The sequence below is a fragment of the Physeter macrocephalus genome, chromosome 9 (assembly GCF_002837175.3).
Source record: "Physeter macrocephalus isolate SW-GA chromosome 9, ASM283717v5, whole genome shotgun sequence".
Classification (NCBI taxonomy): Eukaryota; Metazoa; Chordata; class Mammalia; order Artiodactyla; family Physeteridae; genus Physeter; species Physeter macrocephalus.
In genome coordinates this window covers 106,637,423-106,655,212 of record NC_041222.1, presented here as the reverse complement: position 1 = coordinate 106,655,212, position 17,790 = coordinate 106,637,423, and the positions used below count along the sequence as shown (strand labels likewise).

The following is a 17,790-nucleotide window of genomic DNA, read 5'->3' as shown; positions in this document are numbered from 1 at the left end:
GGTGGGGGAGGGGGTGGGTGGGGGTGGGGAGCGGGCAGGGGTGGGGCACTGGCATGGAGGGGCGCTTCCGCAGGCCCAGGAGCCGGGCTGTGAATACCATACTCCAGTGTTTCCATGTTAGCAGAACACTGAGGCCCTTGAGAGAATTTTGCAAACTCAGACACGGATCATTAAGGGCACCTTTGTTTCTCAAAATACAACAGCAGAAATGAAAACTACGGATGAATTAATAACAGCTACACTTCAGCAAAGCAATTTTTAAAATGTCACGTTAGCATGCACGGAAAAGGGCATATCTTTTAACATAAATCTTAATAATTCTTCTCCTGTGGGTTTTTCCAAGAAACTATTCCTAGATGTATAATGTTTTTGCTGTCATAATTCCTCTTCAGAAGATTTCATCATTTAAAATCACATCTCATATGAAAACAAAAGGCTATTTGGGTCAGGAAATCATCACCAGATAGCCAGAAAGAGTTTCATATATAAACATAATGTCTGAATATAAAGTTAATAAGTCTGTATTAGTCACACAGCAGAGGCTGGGGACACTATGGAAATGCCACGTCAGAGCTCCTTCCCAAGCGGAAATGAATCGCACTTGAACTGCTCACCATTACCCGCCCCGAGCCTGTCTTCCTCTCTGGTCTTCTGTGCCCTGAGATGCACAGAGGACGTAACAAGAGGGAGTCTTCCGGGCCTTTGGTATCAAAAATCTACGTCGTCAGGCTCCCAACGACAAGAGGTGCTGTTCACGGGTAAGCCACCTCCGACGCCTAATTCACACCATCGTCTGATGATAATCCCTCGTTTTTTAAGCGAGTATTTACTGAGCATCGAATATGATGCCTCAGTGCCCTGGGCTCTGGGACCACAGCAGTGACCCTGAAGCAAGAAGCTCACACCCTCGGGCAGAGACGCAGCCCTGCGGGCACACAGGCGCTCACAGGAAACCCAGCAGGGCCGGGGGAGGACGACGGGGTGCTGGGTTTCCTGTGACGCGCGGCTCAAGAGGCATGGCGCATGGAGAGAGGGAAAGGCCACGTGAGATTCCAGACGTGGTTAAACACCAATGGGCTCAAGAACCTCACTCAGTGCTTCTACGAGTCTCCATGTTTGTTCATGGCACCCACCTGATGGAACAGGAATCAGTACTGTCCTCATCGCCTAAGGCTCACCAATGGTCATCACTGTCAGGGGTGACGTGGGCTTTCATCCGAGCCCACCCTCCTCTCCGGTGAGCTCAGTGCGGCCACATCTCTGGAAGCACCTCTGCTCTGGGGGCCGTCCACCCGGGCTGCAGGCCACAGAGGCCAGGGGGCCGAGCTCTGCGGGCGGGTCTGCACCTTCCAGACCCGGCTCGGTGGGAACTTCTTCTCCTTAAGACAACGAAACAGTTTCAGATGAAACTGTTTCAACGAAACAGCCAAGCCACAGACTACCTTGTTTCTGGCAGCGAAACACGAGCTGGGAGGAAGGAAGATCGCGGAGCAAAGAAAGCCACGAGCAGGGACTTCAGGATGAGTGTTCAGGAGAGAAGGAAACGGGCACTCAAACCCTAGATGGATGCTCCAGTTAAGAAACCCAAGAATGGGATTTCCCTGGTGGTCCAGTGGTTGAGACTCCACGCTTCCAGTGCAGGAGCCGTGGGTTCGATCCCTGGTCGGGGAACTAAGATCCAGAGGGCAAAACATACAATTGAAAAAAAGAAGAAAAAGAAAAAAAGAAACCCAAGAATAACAGCAAGGGTCCTCAAGCATGGGCACAGTGACAAAGAAGGGGACAGCTGTTAGGGATCTGGGGCACTAAACTGGACGTGTAGGAAAGCCACCTTCCAGGAAGGTGTCCCAGGAGCCTGGGGACCGGTACCACTCGGCTGGTGGGCTTGGGAACAAAGGACAATACGGGGAAGATGCTCCCAGCGCCTGAGGGACTAGGGAGGAGGGCGTCAGAGATGGATTCTTCTCTTCTCCTGTTGTGAGACTAGGACAGTTGAGCTAATTAAACCATCAGGCTTTAATTAGAGGCCATTAGACCAGCTCTAAGCAAACCAGCCCTCGGCCTGCAGACGCCTCAGGGTTGAGAAATCCACACCCAGGACAACCAGTCACAGAGGACTAGTCCTCCCAAAATAAGGCGACACTTAACCTGTGGCCAATCACATAACTTCCCTGCCTTGTCTCTGCATCTTCTCTATAGAAGCCCGGCCCTCAGCTCCTGGCTGGTGTCTCCTGACCACTCCCGCTGTGGCACTGCCTGACTTGAACAGAATTTTGCTCAAATCAAACTGTCACATTTTTTAAATGCCTCAGTTACGTTTCAGCAGAACTCAGAGTTTATAAGAACAGCCGATTACATAATTGGCGCTAATGAAAAAGATTTTATTTCTAGATGAAAGCTTAATAGACCAAAATAATATTTGCTATATTTTGGTATCTAGGGGAAAAAAGCATTTATACACCACCATATTAGTGGTTTTGTTTGAAACCCTGGATCACATTTAAGTTTTAAATGTCTGGATCTTCTCAAACCTCTAAATAAATATGCAGGAGTTTAAAAGAATTTATAATTAGAAAACAATAAAAAATGTATATACATATACATGAGTATCTCATAAGGACTGAGAAATACATTTGCCTGGAGACGAGCTGATCAAATAATGAAGGCTTTAAATGGAGCATGAAGTTAGAAAAATGTCCAGATAAGCAGTTAAATTGATAACCGTAAAAGCTATCAGAGGTCTTACAGAAAGAAGAAAAACAGTGGTAGAAACGCCCAGAGTTTCAGACAGGAAAACACTGAGATGATGTATGGAAACATATGACAGACCTTCCAATACCTATTTATCAAGCCACACAACACAGTTACCGACAGAGTTAGCTAGAGATTTCACGTCGGGGCAAAAACACGTTTCTGAGAGTTAGTGAGGGAGGACTTCCAGACAAAACACTGTTCAAGAGGAACAGCCCTGAGCACACGTGAGAGCGACCCGCCATGTGGGGCAGCCTGGCAGCCCCCCCAAAGGGCCCCCGTGTGCAGAGAGAAGGGCACGGTGGATGGGCCCTCGTCTGGGGGAGAGTTTACGTACATGGGTGAGGCCGATCACAGAGTGACAAGGAAGACAGAAATAAGGAGGGAATTGTCAAAAACCTAGATAGCGGCTGCAAGTCCCAGCTAAAACTAGAATCTCTGACACACTTAGAATCTCGGATACACTTTTCCCTTGACTTGCTGATAATTTTGTTTTTCATATTTATTTATTTATGTATTTGGCCGCGTCGCGTCTTAGGTGCAGCACTCGGGGTCTTCTGTTGTGGTGGGCAGGCTCTTCATCGTGGAGCACGGGCTCTAGGGCGCAAGCTCAGGAGTTGCGGCGCTTGGGCTTAGTTGGCCCGCGGCATGTGGGATCTTAGATCCCCAACCAGGGATCGAACCCACATCCCCTGCACTGGAAGGCGGGTTCTTAACCGCTGGACCACCAGGGAAGTTCCTGACTTGCTGATAATTTAATCTCACAGAAAGCCGAGCTAACGGCAACGTAGGGTCTAACTCTGATCACCTGGGGGAAAGGCAGAGCCCAGGGGCCGAGAGGTCCAGCTGGTGAGGACTCGGGAGTAAATGCCCACAAGACAGACCGCCCGTGGCCAGGCTTGTACTCTGAAGTGTAAAAGAACGGATTTTAAAAGTTCCAAGAAAATATATGCATGACCTGAAACCCAAAAGGAAAGATGCTTCAAGAGCAACGGGAGGGGGCTTCCCTGGTGGCGCAGTGGTTGAGGGTCCGCCTGCCGATGCAGGGGACACGGGTTCGTGCCCCGGTCCGGAAGATCCCACATGCCGCGGAGCGGCTGGGCCCGTGAGCCATGGCCGCTGAGCCTGCGCGTCCGGAGCCTGTGCTCCGCAACGGGAGAGGCCACAGCAGTGAGAGGCCCGCGTACTGCAAAAGAAAACAAAAAGAAACAAAAAAAACCAGAGCAATGGGAGGGCTTGCCAGAATGAGGTTCTAAGCACACAAATGCAAACTACCTCAGTGGATGAAAATGCAGAGGCACCTAATGGCACTGATGTGATGCCCCAGGAAGCGGCCAAAAGGACTCCACAAAAAGATCGGGAGAAGGGCCCTAAGAAGAACATATCACAGCCGTGGCAATTCAAGAAGCTGAAGACCAGAATGAGCTTAAACTGGAAAAAATGCTAATGACCAAAAAAAAAGTGTGTGTGTGTGTGTGTGTGTGTGTGTGTGTGTGTGTGTGTGTGTGTGTGTGTAGGGAGTGCTGCTTAAAGTTACGCTTGAGAAAGGAAGAACAAGAGAGACGCGGAGCTGCCGTTTGGGGTGGATGGCGGGCCTGAGACGCAGGAAGAAAGGAAGAACAAAGTCCCCTGACAGGAGGGAAACGAGGGAGGAGACTGGGATTTAGAGATCAAACCACTCCTCCCCACAGGCTGAATCCACCCCAGCGGACAGGGGAAATGAACAGCTGAAATACAACCAATAATCTGACAGATCCTGGTGAACCTGGGATCAGGGTCAACTCAACAGGCCAAAGAAGGGCATGTCGAGTCCTTATTTTCATAAAGAAGACAACAACACGCCTTGCAGACCATCTGGAAAATCCTAGAACAGTGTATTCGGTGAAAGGTTGACTTCGGAAAGGAAGTGAGACCAAGGAAGAGTCTCTTCCAGGAGACGCTGGCTCTAGTCAGTTACAGCAGAACCGAAGGGGCAGCCGGGGAACAGCCTGGATGGAAGAACGAGAGACGCTCAGATCTCACCTGGCATCCGTCAAGCCCGCCCTGGATGTCCTGGGCGACAGGATGGAGCGATGGGGGCAAAGTGACACTCCTCGTGCTGCTCATGGGATCACTGAGTTTAGAGTGACTGGGACAGTCTCTTTAGTGAGCTGGGAACATTAAATGAGGTGGCAGATTTAGAAAGGGACATTTGAAACCTGTGACATGACGAATGGGAAAAAAAACCTGTAGAGCGTAGCCTTTCCAAAGAGAAGATAACCCTGAACCACCTCCCGGGGTCATGTAGAAAGGAGACCATCATTTTTCTTTCTTTCTTTCTTTTTTTTTTCCTTCCCTGCTGCACAGCTTGTGGGATCTTAGTTCCCGGACCAGAGACTGAACCCAGGCCCTTGGCATTGAGAGTGTGGAGTCCTAACCACTGGACCACCAAGGAACTGAGATCATCATTTTCTATGTAGCCCCTCAAAACACAGAGCAAGGGTTTGAAGTCACAGCAGGCAGGTGTGTGCTGAAGAAACTTTCTCCGAGTTGGAGGTGCCTGAAGGCAGCACGGACGCTGTGGAGCCAGGGCACAGGGGCCACAGGGGTCCAAGCAGAGGCCAGTGGCCACTTGTCAAGGATGGGGACTCAGCAGGATAAACATAAGGGCCTTATCAGTTGCTGCTGTAACCAATCACCCCCAGCTTCATGGCAGAAACCCAGTGTCAGCAGGGCTGGGTCCCTCTGGAGGCACCAGGGGAGAATGTCTCCTTGCCATTTCCAGGTTCCTGGAGCTGCTTGCATTTCCTGGCTTGTGGTCCCCTCCTCAGGTCACCCTGCCCTCTGCTTCCGGCCTCACAGCTCCTCGGGCCCCGATCCTCCTCCCTTCCTTACACGAAGGTCCGCGTGGTTCTACTGGGCCCACCCGGGTAATTCAAACATCTCTAAACCTTTAATTTAATCCCATCCATAAGATGCCCTTCGCAACGTAAGGAAACGTCTTCTCAAGCGTCAGGGATCAGGACGTGGGCATCCTTGGGGAGCCATTATTCTGTCTATAGCGCAGGCGCGCTTCAGCCGCAGAGATTCCATGAGCTCTTCCCTGGGAGGCCTGCGGCTCAAGAGTCTGTCCTCCCCTGTGACAGTGGCCCTGACACACCGTCCCGGAACCTTCACACCTAAACCGTAAAATAATTCTTCTGAAGATACTGGCAAAGTTGACCACGTCAGCTTGAGTACAAGTTTAACGCAGTTAATTATAAACACCGAACAGATACCAATCTTTTGCAAAAACACGCATGTTAACTCAACAATTAAATATTAACTTTTTAGCAGCCTGTAAAGTTTATTTCCTTACAAACCCCTGCTTACAGGCTTCCCTAACCATTTGAACAGGGCGACACACGTGACCACGGAGCCTGGTGAGGAGCCCAGAGCTACAGGCCAGCTCTGGGGAAGAGGCACGAACACCGGAGAAAGTCACGACTACGGTACCGTGGCACAGAGTCTGCCGTCGCTCAGCTCTTTCCATGCACGTTTAATCCTCAGGCATTTCCCTTGTCTCCAGACGCAGCTAGAAGTTAGTCTCTCAAACACAGCTTCCCACTTACATCCCCTTTCAAATTCAGGCCCAAAGGAGAGGTTTTAAAAAGATCTATCAAATTGGAAAATAATTTCCCCCCTGTACTTCAAGTCAAGAGAAAAACTATCCACACAGATTATAATCAAACATAGCGCAGGAACAGTGAAGCCGCAAGTAACACTCCTGATCAACCGTTTCTAGCCCTTAGTGTATTAAGTACATTTCTGCAGAGCTGTTAACCAGAAGCAAAGCTCACTAAACAGGAGGGGTTAAGGTCAGCGAGGGGGTGGGGTAGAGGCCCCCGGAGGCAGACCCCAGCTCCCCACACCAGGGTCTAACCGCGGAGAGCCGGGCCCCGGTCGCCTGGCAGGCCCCTGGGGTGGTCACCTTGCTGTCCTTGTCTGGCTTGGCCGCTGAGCCGCTGTCGGGAGAGGTGGGCGGCCCGGGGAGCGTGGTCACCGGGCGACCGCCGGACTCGGTCTCCAGGGAGGCGGCGGGGAGGCTCGGCGGGGCCGCAGCGCAGGCCAGGGGGGCGCCGACCCGGCCCAGGCTGCCAGCAGCCACGTGGGCAGGGGGGCCCATCGGGCCGGGGGGCTGGGGCGAGGCCAGGGGGTGATGGGGCAGCCCCGCGGCGCTCTGAACCTGGATGGGCGTCACGGCCGCCGTGGGGCGCTCCTGGCTGTGCGCCGAGACTAGAGAACGGGAGAGAAGAGCAGAGTGTGACTTGGGTACACGCCGCCCACCGACCCGCGCCCGACCAGCGCGCCCGTCACACCGGTAAGAGACCACGGTGGTTTAGGAGCGCTCACTGAGTCTCGCCGGGGCCCCTGGACGCCACCCTTCCAGATCCCGGATCAGCCCCACGTCTGCTGAGCGCCTGCGAGCCCACTTCACCCAGGGACCCGGCGACGCCCCTACAGGGTCAGGTCAGGCTGGCCCCAGAGCTTTTTTATTATCATCATTCTCCCTTTCCGCAGGAACCATCTTCCTTCCTTTGGTTATCCTGACAGAACTGAACAGTGTCCCCTACCACTGCTACCTAAGACTCCTGGGGGGTTTTCAATGCTGTAGAAAGAGGGAGGCTACCGAAGGTCCGGCTGGGTCTGGAGCAGAGCTGCAATGAGGCGCATAGGAGACACGCAGCACGGCGACCCTCGGGGGCCACGCCGCTGCAGCAGCGGATTCGGGGCCATCCGATCTCGAGCACAGAAGTCGTACCTTCAAGTACTATCGACATCGCTAGGGTCCACCTGATCTCCTTCAGACTCTCCATCTGCAGATCAGGCTTGAATTCACGAGCCGGGCAGGCAAGAGGCTGTGACTAGACTGTGCCCGCCTGTCTCCTAACGTTATTCATTATTTTAAAGCTCCATCTGTCCTTCTCAGCATCTGTTGTAAAAGGTCTGATGTTGGTCGGGGCCCCCTTCCTGGTGCCACCAGCCCGGCCCCCCTACCTGTCCTCACAGCGCTGCGCGCCTGGTTGACGGTCATCTGTCCGGACATGTGCAGCAGGACCTTGGCCTGGGGACTCGTCTGGATGTGAGCTGCTGACACCACGGCAGTGGGGACCCCGGGACCGCCGGCCGTGCCGTTCCCCGGGGGCTTCTGGGCAGGCGCTCCTGCGGGGGAAGGGCTGGCCGGTCCCCCCCCTCGACTTGTCTGGCCCGCGGTCGACATGGGGACTTTACCCTGGGAAGCACTGGTCACTGCCCTGCCGAGACAGAAGCCCAGTCCATCAGCAAGACAGGAGACAGAACAATTAACGACCAGAAAAACAATGCAGAGCTTAAACTGAGTCGGAGAAAACCACACGTCTCTCTGCTCAAGGACACACAGTTCCTGGTCTCGGCTCCCACCTGAAGCTAAACATCCCCACCAGCTTCCAGGCCCTGGAGAAGCCAGTCTGTCAGATGACAGTGTCTGTGTTGTCACGGCTGTGTTCACGTGCCCTGCCCTCCTCCCTAACTGCCCCGTGTACACGTGCGTGTGTGCACACACTTTGCAATGTCCCCTCTGGCTTCCTTCGAACTACCTTAATCTCATTCACGTTTCAATCCTGTCATTCCCAGCAGCCTGGCCGAAGGCTCAGGCCTAAGACCTCAGGATTCTACTCTGTTTCAGGTGGATTTCTTCCTTCTATGCCCCTTGATTACAAAGTACGATGTGTTATTCTTTTAGGAAATTCCTTATTAAATAATCCTGATTCAGTAAAAGTTCCCTGAAAGCAGGGCCATGTGCAATGATTCTTTTCCATTCCTCTTGTACATGCAACCGTTATAGGGGTACAGCCAGCTATAAACAAATATTTACTGGATGAATTTTACTCAATTAGGTTCAGCGTAGTTTTATGTAATGTATTTTTTTAATATTCAAAATTCATTTAAACAACAATTCTATAGATAGTAACTTTCTACCAAGCAGAATACTTCATTAACTTGAACCTCCTTATTATTTACTATGAGGAATAACAGAGAATTTACTGTCAGTAAGCATCTCTCCAAAGACTTTTTGATACTTTGAATCTTATGAAAATGTTTTCCTTCACTAACTTGATTTTTTGTTGTTGCTTGGTTTATCTCCCTTAGTTGTTGTGGCTTTTTGTTTGTTTTCTTCCCACCAGGGAATATACAGCTGCCATCCTCTGGATGTGGAGGTAGATTTTAACATATACCGAGAAGAAGGTTTAGAGTGATGAAAACTCTCCAAGTCAAATGAAAGCTAACATTCTGTCACCATCTGCAAACAGAATGATTTTCATTTGATTAGGCTGCTGGCCAGCCTCCGAGTCAAGGCCGACAGCTGACAACATGTCAGTTCATTAGACTATTTACTTAAAATCAGGGGCTTTGAGAAATGATTTAACACAGTCAAGCTGCACCATTTATGAAGAGCCAGGTGGCCCAAAACTGGGGCTTCCTCGATGATGATGCCATTAGGGGTCATTGCGTTCGTTCTGGAGCTACCTTCCTCGGTGCCTAGAAAGGAGACTACCTTTAGATAAAGTGAGGACCAGATGTCTACACATCTAAAGCGCTTGTTTCCTACTGCCCTCAAACACGGCTTCTCAACCTCGGTGACATCTGGGGCCAGAGAGCTCCTTTCTGCGCAGGCTGCGCCATGCCCTGCGGGTGCCCCGCGCGTCCCTGGTTTCCGTGCGCTGGAGACCAGCAGCACTCCCACCCTGCATCGTGACAATCAAAAATGTGTCCAGACGCTGCCAAATTCTCCTGGGGAGCAAAACTGCCCTCATTTGAGAAGGGTGAACGAGCTAGGTCATATTGAAGGAATTCTGTTTCTGACTGTATTACAGAAGATAATTTTGAGAATTCAGAGGTGACCGCCAAGCTATTGGAATAAATGGCCGGCTTTCAGCACCTCTTCACCAGGTGACCTCAGACGAGCTGCTTAACCTCTCCACCTCCACGTGCTCAAATGCTGAGTGGGGATCACAACAGCACATACATCGGGGAGCTGTTTAAGGATGTGGCATTAACGTATGTAATGCATTTAGAAATCTGCGTGTCTGACCTCTCGTAAGCATCACATAAACATTAGGGTATTAATAATGTCGCTTCTATTTACATTAAATGCTACCATTTTAAATTTTCTAGCAGAAAAATATTGAAAATGGTGTAGTTGCGTCTTCTCACATGTAACTTAAAGCAAAGAATTTAAAACCCAGTACATTTATTGGTAGAAACCTACAATTTCACATACATCCGTGTGAAGCGTAAGCTGAAATTTTGAGAATTAGAAGGGATTTCGGCAAATAGAGATAGGGATCTTTAAAAGGTCGGCTGTGTAACAAGCAATTGTAATGGGAGGAGGAATCTTGGACAGGCTGAAAACCATGGGAAAGGACAAAGCTTCTCCTGTTTAGGACTCAGCAACCACTTACTCAGAGCCCTACCTCGTGACGGGGGCCACATAATTGCCAGGGAAGACCCCTATCTTGCTGGTGTGCATGGACGTGCCCTTGAACCAGCCGTCCTGGCAGCGCTCAAACACGAGAAACATCTCCCCCTTCCTCAGCTCCAGCTCATCCTCTTTCCGGGGGGTGTAGGGATAAATGGCCACATACCTAGAAGAGGAAAAAACAGTTGATTTCAAGCTGAGTAACAGACCACAAGATGCTCAAAACTCTTCTCTGGCACAAAGCCTTGGACGTTTCATACAAAAGTAAACAGAAAGTACAGTCCTTTAAGCTGTGAGCAGCCTTGGTCACTGTCCGCTGAACTGCCACCTACATAGAAAAGACAGAGGCCTCCTGACTCAGAACCGCCCACCTGGTCCTCCCGGTGTGAAGGCGACGACCCCTCCAAACGCCACTCGTGGGCGCGAAGGAATTAACGCAGCTTCCCAGGGTGCAAGCCTGCGGTGGGGCCTTAGGTGCCCAGCGGGAAAACTGAGCCCTTCAGATGGCCCTGGTCAGACTTGGGAAGCAGCCCCGGCAGGAACACACGGTCCGAAATCCCGCCGGGAAGCTCGGCACAGGCTGAACCCGAAGGCCGGCCGCACCCGCGTCCGTGCGCCTCAGCCAGGGAAGACACTGAATTTGCAAGAGTCAAAGGCAAGGCAGGTGCAGATCGCAGAGAGCCCCCAACAGCTCCTCCGTGCGCGGGACTGTGCCCCGACACCTGGAGCCCGCAGATCGGCGGGCCACGTGAGCCAGGCTCCGGGCGTCTCCTGGGTCAGTGCACACGGGAGAAGCCTCCGGTGCCGAGCTGCGTTCGGCCGCGGGGAGCCCCTGCACGGGGCAACGTCCAGACTCCCCACTGTAGGGGACCTGCAGCTTTTCGCGCGTGCACACTGCTAGGTCTGGCCTCTGCTCAGCCCCTCCCTGTTCCCGAGCATCCTTACGCAGGGGATGAAGGTGAGGACAAAGCCCTGGCAGGAGTGGCGGAGGAAGGCCGGGAGACCCGCCCTCAGCAGGCCGGCTGCCCGGTGGCCCATCCTCAGACCCACTCAGTCTCCGCTTCCTAATGAATGACACGCTTGACCAAGTATACGACACCACCCTGGCACCAGCGCCCCCCAGAAAGCCGTTCCCCGCGTCTCCGCTCGGGCTCAGTCCGCGGCCAGAAAGGACGCCGCACTTACACGCTGGGGCGCGTCTGCGGCCGTGAGTGCGTGGGCTGGTCAGTGGGTCCGGCCACGGGTCTGGAGCCCATCCCGGCAGCAGCGACGGCGCCCATGGGGGTGGCCTCCTGGAGAGGGGGCGGGGGGAGAGGAGGATTCATAGTCTGGAGAGAGAGACGAAAAAGAAGAAACAAATGAGTTATGCACATCTCTCACAGCCAAGAGGAGGGAAGAGGAATCAGAAACCCATGAAAAAAGGCATCGGTGGAATCCACACAGAACAGAAGCAGCTGCCCTGTGCAAAAGCCTCCTTGGAAAAGAGTCCTCTTTGTTGCCCTTTAAGATCTTAGAGCCACAGCGACCCCTTCCCCAAACAGGTAAGTCATCGCACCTGGGAGAAGGGAAAGAAAAAAAATGACACAACTGCGTGTAATTTTAAGATTGATGGCACTTTTAAGTGCAAACCAGGACCAGGATCCAAATGCCTTTCAAGGGGGCGGCTATAATGTCACCCTGCTTGCTAGGAATTAATTTGTGATCGTTTCTGCAACCCGAAACTTAAAACACCACGGAAGACAATTTAGCTGCACTGTGTCGCAAACCATCCCCGCAAAAGAAAATTTCCTCTGATGCCTGGTTTCCCAAAACCACACACAATAGCAAGCCACAATCACTGGGCCATTGTTTTTACTTTTGTTTATTCTCTTCTTAGCTCTGCCAGCTTTTGAAATTTAGGACTATCGAGGCTGGTAATCTTTAACAAGTACACCGTGAGCAGCTGCTGGTTCCTTTATGGGCTCTGCCTACAGGACTCCGTGCCTTTTCAGAATCAATGGAGCAATTGTTACCTTCTGATCTATAACACCCCGGATAATTCTTTAGGGTCTGGGTACCGAAACTCCTGGGAAAACAGGCACACAAAGACCTGCCCAAACCCCTACCTCGCCTGCCCTCCCCAAATCTTTGAACCATTCCATGTAAACACCGAATCAAAGGAGAAATGAGGAGGCTGAAGACGCCCCTTGGGAGGCGTGCGTGGCGTCTCCACGTCAGCTTAAAAGAAGAAAAAACCCCACGGTTTCTAAACATAGGGGACAGCAATTTGTTTCTATTTTTTGGAAAAAAAAATTTAATCTCATCAACGTTTCCTTCATCTGCCTATTAATGTACACAGTTCCAGAAACAAAATCAACTGAGTAGAAAAGGGTATCAAGTCTCCAGACACACGCTGCAACCGTTTCACACGTTATATTTAATTTTTCGACCTCGGAGAAGGCTTCTTCCACCCTGCAGCCGTGGCAGGACACCCAGTGCAGGATAAACGGCACATTGCGGTCTCAGGGCGGGCGGGGTCGTGGCGACAGTCACAGAGCAGGCCACCCTGCGCCCCGGGGCAGCTCCGGGGAGGCACACACGGGGCCTGCAGCCTTCACCGCCTTTAACCAGGAGAAGGCCAAGCACTCATGCCACTGGTCTCAGGGACAAAGTGGAGACAAATCCTGGCAGAAGACTCAGCTCATGTGACCCGGGCGGGTCCTGGGCAAGGGCACTGAACAGAACAGCAGCTGGAGGGCGTGAGATCACCCGAGTCGTCTCCTCCAGTCTCCCCAGGCCTCATCTCAGAGCCGCGGAGCCGTGGGGGGCAGGTGACACAGGGGACAGAAGGAGCCCCTGGAATCGCGCAGAGCAGAGCCAAGGGCCCACTCGGCTCTCCGAGCAGAATCCCACTGGCGAAGGGAGGGCGGGAAAACCGTCGGCTGCGTCTTCACGTCAGTGATACAGAGGCTGTACTCAACTGGCCCTACGCGGAAAAGGGCCAGAAAAAAAGGAAGGACAATCTAGGGACCTGATAAAAACACAGGCCACGCTGGTGGTGACAAAACGTAAGAACACATCACCTCTAACAGTTAAAGAATGCAGTACGGGAATGTTTGGGGTAGGTGACTTTTACAAAGAGTGAGTCAGGAGGCATCTGAGATCTGGCGCAAGAGAGGAGGGTCTCGAAGATCCCAAAGGTGGTGCTGCAGGCAGAACACAGCTCTCTCTCTCCCGGGTGGTGCTGGTAAAACTGGGCAGACTTCTCCCCATTGCCGGGCTGCGTACCTTCGGAGAAATGTGCATGTGTGTGTGCGCGTTCGCGGGGGGATAAGCACACAGAAAGACCGGTGATTACACTCAGGTTCCCCAGCGTGGCTGCCGCCCGGGGCCGGTCAGATGCCAGGGCCCCAGCGTGTCCAGGGCCGGGCCGGCCAGGAGGTCCCGTGGGCCGCTTGGTGAAGACCCCACGCTGAGAGGATCTGGGGACGTGGACGCGCGGGAGCGACCGCGTCCTCCCGTCACCGCACGGCCGGGCGCCGGGGGCCAGGACACGCCTCCTGCCGCGGCAGAGGCACCTGCGGGCTGCCGGGAGCGCAGGACGCCTCTGGTCACGACAGCGTTCAGAAGCCAACACCACGCTTGTCACCGCCGTCACCAGACACCGATCTAAAGCAGCAGGGCTGGGAAGCGGACCCGTGCTGAGCCGCGTGGAAGGGCCGAGGGCCGGGCCTCCGGGGTCCAACGCAGGGGACCGGACGTCGGCCGCGCCGCCGCTGAAGCGGGCCTCTGCAGATCCAGACCCTCTCCTACCCTCTCCACGGGGCGATGGTCTGAGGCCAGAACGACGGTCTCTGAATAATACTTTGCTTAAAACCAGGGCTCGGGGGGCAGGGTCTGTAGTGGGAAATGGTCTCGTCCGCCCTGCCCAGGTTCTGTCCCCGACCCACTGATCTCTCGGAAGAGACGGCTTTACACCGTGGAGGACGCCTAGGGTTTGGGGTCAGAAACACAGATCCTAGCCCCGGCTCAGCCTCTGAGGGCCGCCCTGGGGCTCCCGCCAAGAAAGAAGTGTCCCGTATGGGTGACCGGTTCCAGGCCACCGACGGGCCACATCCGCTAGTGCCCAGTGAGAGTTCAAGGACGGACTGTGGCCCCCTCCTCTCTCCCCTCCCTGCACCCAGCCCCGAGGTGCCTGGGGGCCGAGCTCCACGAGGTCCTCACCCTGGGCGAGGGCTGCAGGCCGCTGACCAGGAAAGCGCTTTGCCTGGATGGAGCCTGGGGTTCTGACGGTAAAAGGTCCACGTTCTTTCCGACCGTCCTTCATGTGTGTCCTCACGTGTGGCCCTCCCTCTTCTCCAGGGTAGAAAAGTGGCCGCTAGCATAGACTTTGGGCATTTCTGGGTCCTCTGAGCAAAGACCATTTAATATCCCCCGATCCCGTCGTCACTTCTTCTTGAACATCCAGTTCCAACGAACCCACTTTCAACCCCTCTCCAGGGTCTTGCTGTGCCGTGAACTCACGCAGGTGCTTGGCCACCGAGGGGACAGCAGGCGGGGCGGCTGTCATCCCTCCTCGGGGCAGCGGTGCCACCGGCTCCCAGAGCATCGCCACCTGCACACGGCCGCACGTGTGCAATTATTTGAGTAGTCTGCCTTTTTTAAACAGTGAGTAGGAAACAGAAAAATGGAAGCACTGATAACCAGCGATTCAAAAAAAACACTCAGGTGTCAGAATTCAGTAAAATTAAGAAGATGGAAAAGTGAGTTTTTCATCTCATCTGGACACTCCCTGGAACTCAGTCAGTCACTCGTGGGCACAGCTATGAAGAAAAGAAAAAAAATTAAAGAGTATATTTAAAAATGCCAGAGACAGATGCTTGGAAGATGATGTCGGAAGGGGAGATGTAATGAAGAATTTGGTAAATTAGAAAAACCTCTCTGGGAACGGACTCTGTCTCACCAATTGCCTTTGACGTGTGAGGAGACACACCCGCACCGTTCGCTGACTTTGCAGAAATGGCACCCGAGGGGTTCCCAGCAGCAGCAGGTCGGGGAAGCGGCCCTTCCGGCGCCCTGGGCACAGCGGGGGCTCGGGACGGGGGCTGCTGTTAGAACTCACGAGGCTGCAGAGTCAGAGACCGTCTCACCGTCCTCGCGTCCCCATCACCCGGCTCTGTCCCGGGAGGTGACGGACCCTCACGAGGGCTTCACGAACAAGGAAGCGTCCTGTGCGCCTGCCGCCCTCAGGGCAGCCTGATATGGGACGGGAGGCCTTGGGTCCTGAGGAGCCAGGGTCCTTCTCTGTGGTCGCTCTGGCGGTTCTGTCCGTATCCTGGCCCCAGTCTGGTCGTCAGCACTGCTGCCAATTCCAAACGCTTGACTTCTGCTTCTCACGCTGCCAAGCTGGCCGGTCCCGTCCCCACGTCCAGAAGCCGGCCCTGACCCTCCGGACGCTCCCACCACGGGCGACAACGGACCCAGTACGTCTTGGCTATCCTGAGAACGTGACATCATTTAATTTTGTGTCTTTAAGTGCACACACACACATACATACGCACACACTTGTTTTAGTGATGGGTACACACCGTTGGGTGCAATCCGACCTCAACTTGGCCATGAACTGTATCTGGCCTTTTCTGACCTGGCTACCTTGTGACATCTTGGAGCTGAACACCTCTCAGCTGGTCCAGAGGATCAGGGATCACCCATCACTTGTTTCACAAGTTCTTCTGCCACTGTGCACAGGACACAAGAGCAAGCTCTTCAACCTCCTCCCCTCACAGAATTAGCTGGGAAAAAAAAACCGCCCCCGGGGCTTCCCTGGTGGCGCAGTGGTTGGGAGTCCGCCTGCCGACGCGGGGGACGCGGGTTCGCGCCCCGGTCCGGGAGGATCCCACGTGCCGCGGAGCAGCTGGGCCCGTGAGCCGTGGCCGCCGGGCCTGCGCGTCCGGAGCCTGCGCTCCGCGACGGGAGGGGCCGCGGCGGTGAGAGGCCCGCGTAACGGAAAAAAAAACACAACAAAAAAACCAAACAACAACAGCAACAACAAAAAACCCTCCCTGCCATGAATAGTCTGATGTCTGAATTAGATAGATGTAATACCAGTTTTGCTTCTCTTATTAGATGTTTAACATTTTAACTGTTACTTGTGAGATGTACAGGACAATATGCTCATAATTCCACTCTGAATAAAAGATTAAAAAGTCTCAACTTATGAAAAAAGTGCTAGAAATAATGTTCACGTCCTAGTCCAGCAGAGGTACTTATCACCTAAAATCCACACCGGGAGACTTCCCTGCTGGTTCAGTGGGTAAGGCTCCACACTCCCGAGGCAGGGGGCCCGGGTTCGATACCTAGTCGGGGAACTAGATCCTGCATGCACGCGGCAACTAGGACCCGGGGCAGCCAAAACAAATAAATAAATAATTAAAATAAATAAATAGAATAAAATCCACACCAGGAAAAGCCTGGTTTCCTTCCCACCACGTCGCCTACGCTTGCTGTGATCGCACTCAAAGTCTTGGGAAAGGTTTCACATTTTAAACAGGATACTTGCCAGGTTGATGGAAGACACAGAGGGCACATGTCACTGAGATTTTTCCACTGAAACCTAACATATTAAATCCAAAGCATTCCTGCCAGCCGACCAGGGACTCTGAGATCTAGACATCTCCCGGGGTGACAGGCAACAGACCTGCTTATAATTAGCTTTCCAGTAAATGGAATTGGCATAGACGCAGCGTTAATAAACCATCCTCTCGCTGAACATGCAGGCTCTCTTGTATAATCCGGGGATGAAATGGCTGAATGTAAATTAATTTTTGTGTGTTCATGCTCTCTCGTGACCCGTCGCATCTATACGCCCTAGAGTGCGCCCAGCTGAGATTAACTGGCCATTTACTGTATCGTAAAATTGTCAGCCCCCAAGGGCTGAAACTCAGACAGCTCTTCGCCTTTTCCACTGATTAATTTTTCTAAGATAGAAAAGTCAGTCTTTTTTCCCTTAAGAAATGAAATCAGAATTTTTCTACGTGAAGTAGTCATCTGGAGATGGAAATTCCAACAGGTTGTGAATGTACTGGGGTGGGAAGGGGAAGAAAGGGAGGGCGGAAGGGAGGGAAGGGAAGGGAGGAAAGGGTCTTCTCTGGGGATGAGAGGGCATGAAGATTGGCAACTCGGCTCTGGTCAGAACACCCAGGGCCAAGAGAACCTCAGGGGAAACACCTTTTCGTAAAAATTACCTGACTTTCACCTTCTCCCTACAGGAATCAATGCAACTTCTCCCACCCCAAACAGCTGTACTATTAAGGAAGCTGTCATTGTTCCAGAAACATTAACAAAAAACTTGCACCTCTAACCGGAACTTATTAACTTCCATTTAAATTCGGGAACATGCTTAACTCTATGAAAAGCTTTCAGAAGTCTACATCAAGCTAGGTACTATATATCCCACCTTATTTCAAAGTCAGCTTTCAATTATCCATAAAATGTCTCAAGACAAACTAAATATAACATAAGAAAACGAGGCAAAAGGTAAATGAGGACGACAGGACCAGATGGACGCAGCAATCTGACTAACA

At 52.7% G+C, this 17,790-nt stretch overlaps 1 protein-coding gene across 1 annotated transcript in view; it reads right to left on the bottom strand.

The window, feature by feature from the left end:
• The window catches only part of SH3RF1 (SH3 domain containing ring finger 1), a 160,016-nt gene that overhangs the window by 12,412 nt on the left and 129,814 nt on the right, over positions 1-17,790 (bottom strand). Inside the window, exons 7-10 of the mRNA XM_024130787.3 lie at positions 11,414-11,556; positions 10,224-10,394; positions 7,768-8,024; positions 6,701-7,005 (exon numbers count right to left, since the gene is read on the bottom strand). Of these exons, the coding sequence (XP_023986555.1) occupies positions 6,701-7,005; positions 7,768-8,024; positions 10,224-10,394; positions 11,414-11,556 (876 nt within the window). The remainder of the gene's footprint in view (positions 1-6,700; positions 7,006-7,767; positions 8,025-10,223; positions 10,395-11,413; positions 11,557-17,790) is intronic.